Consider the following 4,322-nt stretch of genomic DNA (forward strand, 5'->3'; position numbering starts at 1 on the left):
GGTCCTGTTTATATTTATGAATAAATAAAAAATAAGTTGCCAAAATTTGATAAACCAATAACTACATTGCTATTTTAATTTAACCCAATTATCATGCATTTTAGTCCACGGGTTTAACCAATATATCACTATCATATTTTAAGGGAGTTTTCTCGTGTATTCTGTTTAAAATGCAAAACATTGCCATCAAGTCTGAGTTGTTGAAAGATGAAACACATAAAACATCACATGATCGATGAGACACCTAAAACATCCCATGATCCCAACGTACTTTACACCAAAGCTTTTCATATAATAATAGATGCCTCATCAAATATGGGCCCATCTCCTACTATTACCAAATATAGACATAGAGAGAAAGGGGCGAAGCAAACATCTATAAACACACATGACACAACACTACTTTTGGCAACTTTAGGCCCATTTCTCTTGTATCATTAGATACCACAAGCACAACTTTGTAATGCATTTGATATTGTATTAGACTTAAATTAATGACAATAAGACAAAAAATAATAATTTTTTCCTCCCCTAAATATATGGAAACATGAGAATCATTGAGTGGGTTTGGTATGTAGAATATTTGGACTGAGATTAAAGACAAAAGTTTTTTCAAACCAAAAACCTTTTGAAAATTGAAAATACTATTAGAGAAGTTTTTCCAATGAGTTTGTTAATTAAAAAAAAATTGTTCAATGATACAATGAGTCCTAGGGATGAGCAGTGGAACAATGTACCCACTTTCGGAACCAAAACCGTATCGAAACCGTTGGTTCTAGAATGACGGTCCCGACTCCTAAAGTGTTGGAATTGCCTCAAACGGTTCTGGTTCCGATCCTCATTTTTCAGAACCGCTATCTGACATCAACATTTGTGTTGTGTATTTTGACTTTAGTATATTAACCTTGTCTACGTGATTAAATACTTTATTTTGTGGTAAAAATTATTTGTCGTTAGAACATAATCTTAATTATTTATTATTTATCGATATTTTAACGAAATGAAGCTACTACAATCCAAATAGTTCATCTTCCAACTTGTATATGATGTCGATGTAACCTTCTTTAAAACTTGTGCAGCAATAAATTAGACACTTTATATATGATGTTAATGTAACATTTGTGGGTGTGTTCATAGAGCGGATTTAAATTAGTTTAGCTTAAAAAAGTGGTTTTAAACCATTTTTATTCAATTTTTTTATTGACTGAGTGAGTATCCCGAACAAACTGAAACCGTTTCAATTCCAAAATAATGGGAATAGATATAACCGGTTTTTGTTCCGGTTCCAACAATTTATAAACTGCCGGTTTTTGTTTCTATCAAATTTAGTTGGGTATTCGTATATGTTCATCCCTAGGGAGTTCTATATGTTTTCAACCAATTATAAATAGACAAAACTATTATGAGGTCTATAAAAAACAAACTAAAAAAACTCTTATAATGTAAATAGACAAAACTATTATGAGGTCGAAAAAGCTCTTATAATGTGAAGACACAAATAAGTTTTTTCATTTTAAAAAGTTTCATAAAATACTATCATGCTGTGGATGCTCTCAAGTTAACAAGGATTCACATGATCTTAAGATGACAAATCTTCTTTTTCCATACACATCTTGCAGGTTGTAGTTACTAGACAAACATTTTAGGTTTATTTTTTGATCGACTGAGGGCATTCATTTCTTTTATACATACCAAATACCAAATATCAAAAAACAAATCTCTATCTATATTGCTCAACCTTTTTGCGGATTGAAACAAAAGTTTTCAATTTTTGGCTTATTGACATCGATTTTAGACCTATCAAGACACATCAAACATAGTCTAAAAGTCTTTGTTCTTCCTTGTCATATACATAACAAAAAGGACTAAATCAAACAATTTACTAATCAAGATTAGCACCATGTTAAATTCCTAATAAACTAAGCAACAAAAGGAACATACATAAGAAACTAATTAAACGACTTAGCCGTGTATACCATTTCATTTCTTAAGTGTAATCCAATCAGAAATCATAAGAGTACAATGTGTAAACAAATTACTTTAACTGAGTACACAAACAAAAACATATTATAACAACTACAACATTTTCAAGTAATAATACAAAAGGGCTTCAAACACCAATCACCACCATTGATGAACAAGAACACCACGTTGTCTCAAAGATTTAAACAGATCTAAACACTGCCCATACGTCTTCTGATACTTTGGACTCCTCACACCTGGGCAACATTTCTGCCACCGATTGTAATGGCATTCAAGAAACACTTCATCAATCAAACAAATCGCACCTGTTTCAATCAATTTTGGGATCAAATCGAATTCAGTCCCTTCAACGTCCATCTTCATCACCACAAAATCTTTCTCTGTCACTGTGTTCTTCAACCAATTTGCAAAATCAAACCCTTGAATAACATCAACAGAGCCCACAATCCCACCACCAGATTTCACAGGCTGAATCCTACCCATTCCTCTTCCTTTCTCAACGTTTTCATCACCTGGGGTTTGATTAATCTCAAAAACCAAGCTCTCGTTCTTCACCCAGGCAGCATAGGGTAGTAATTTGACGCCTTTTTTGGATTGGTATTGATCGTGGAAATGCTTATCTGCTTCAATGGCGTATATGTCGAAGGTTTTGTTTTGTTTTGGGTACTGTTTTTTGAACCAGCTAACGATACTGGAGCCATAGCTACGAGCTCCCACGTCTACATACACGTACCTTTGCTTGAAATTGATGTCCGCCATTGATGGAAGGTATTTGACGTTTTCGATGTTTCTCTTCAGGGTAATCCATGGTTTCAGTGGTTCTGTTTCAATCAGATGTTCGGCTTTCTTTAACAGATCTTGTTTATACCCAGGAACTGAGCACCGATTGCTAAGACTACTGTCGGTTTTTTCTCTAATTTTGATGTCGACTATCTTCTTCATTACGATTTCATGAATGTGGGGCATGTCAGGATCGAATCCATCCATATGACGAGAATGTACGAACTTGCAACAATTGAATAAACGAATGAAAGAATTGAAACTATATGTATCTATGGAAGAAGTGTGGATGACGGCATACCCTTCGGGTTTAAGCGTCCGTCCAACCTCCGCCGCGAACTCCGCCGCCTTGTCAGATCTGTCCAAAGCTCCGTTACCGGAAAATATAAAATCGAATGTGTTGTCCTTAAAAGGATGCTTATGCCCTAACCCATTGATTACTAAAGGTTTCGATGCTTTTTTGTAGATTCCGACGGAATCATCGACGCCGATCTCTTTCAGAGCATACACGTCTTCACCGACGGGTGTTTCGACACATAGAGATTTCGATTTCGTCGAAAGGAACCCATCGACGATCAGATCCTGAAACACGGTGATATAAAACATCACACGTTTGTGGACCTCTGGCGTGGCGGCGGCGATAGGGTTGAGGGTCACGGAAGAGGAAGAGTCAAGGTGTCCTCCGGCTGCGGTGACCAGGTTTTGATTTTCCGGCGAGGTCGAAGAGAAGAAACAGAAATCATCACCGAAGCTGCATGATTCGCCTCTGATGGTAATGACATAAGCAAATCGGACGCCAACGACGAGAAGGGAAAATAACAAAAAGCGAACCACAACGTTTCGGAGGAAGCCGGGTTTACCGGCGGCGAGTTCCATCACAAACTCCTGTGAGTGATTTTGATTATATTAAATTAAAATCGAATGAGGGATTGGAAGTGGAAATTACTAGCGGGAGCAGAATCTGGCGGAGGTGTGGTTAGCTCCGACGAGGGTTGAGTGAGGAGTGTTGAAGGAAAGAAGCAAATACAGAACGAATTGAATGTAAATTTGGCGATAGAAATGGTTCATTTCAGATGGATTTTTGCATAAAATTCATGGGGAATCGTTGTTCTTCGGTGAAATTGATTTTGTTGAGTTCCTGTGATGTGAGGATTTGGGTTTGGACTTTGGAGATGCTCTGGATGAAGATACAGATGATGGAGATGGAAGAGGAGTAGAAGAGGACCAGAGGGTATTGGAGAGAGAGAAAATAATGAGTGGGACCGAGGAAACGGTGTCAACGCGTATTATTATTACGCCGAGTTTTATTAATTATTTTTCGAATTATTTGTTTCTCATTTATAAAAGGAATCTACCGAAAAATCCCTATAGTTTTGATCAGAGTAACCGTTTCGGAAATAGATTATTAAGGTAACTGGGAAATTAAATATTGTTTTATTTTTTTTATTACTACATGTCATCCTATCAAATTAAATGGTTACATGTGTAACATTTAATACTTACGTGTGAAACTCGTGTATTACATGAATTTTTTTTTTTAAATAAAAGTTAATATAAAT

General features: G+C 36.0%; 1 protein-coding gene across 1 annotated transcript; it reads right to left on the reverse strand.

Annotated features, from left to right (window-relative positions):
* Positions 1–1,950: 1,950 nt before the first annotated feature.
* On the reverse strand, positions 1,951–4,016 carry LOC145054832 (methyltransferase). Its single transcript, XM_079003098.1, has one exon. The coding sequence runs from the start codon at positions 3,637–3,639 to the stop codon at positions 2,122–2,124; it is 1,518 nt and encodes a 505-aa protein (XP_078859224.1). The 5' UTR covers positions 3,640–4,016; the 3' UTR covers positions 1,951–2,121.
* Between the last annotated feature and the right edge of the window lie 306 nt (positions 4,017–4,322).

This window comes from Lactuca serriola, chromosome 5, assembly GCF_051521515.1.
Source record: "Lactuca serriola cultivar US96UC23 chromosome 5, Lser_US96UC23_V15, whole genome shotgun sequence".
In the NCBI taxonomy this organism is placed as follows: Eukaryota; Viridiplantae; Streptophyta; class Magnoliopsida; order Asterales; family Asteraceae; genus Lactuca; species Lactuca serriola.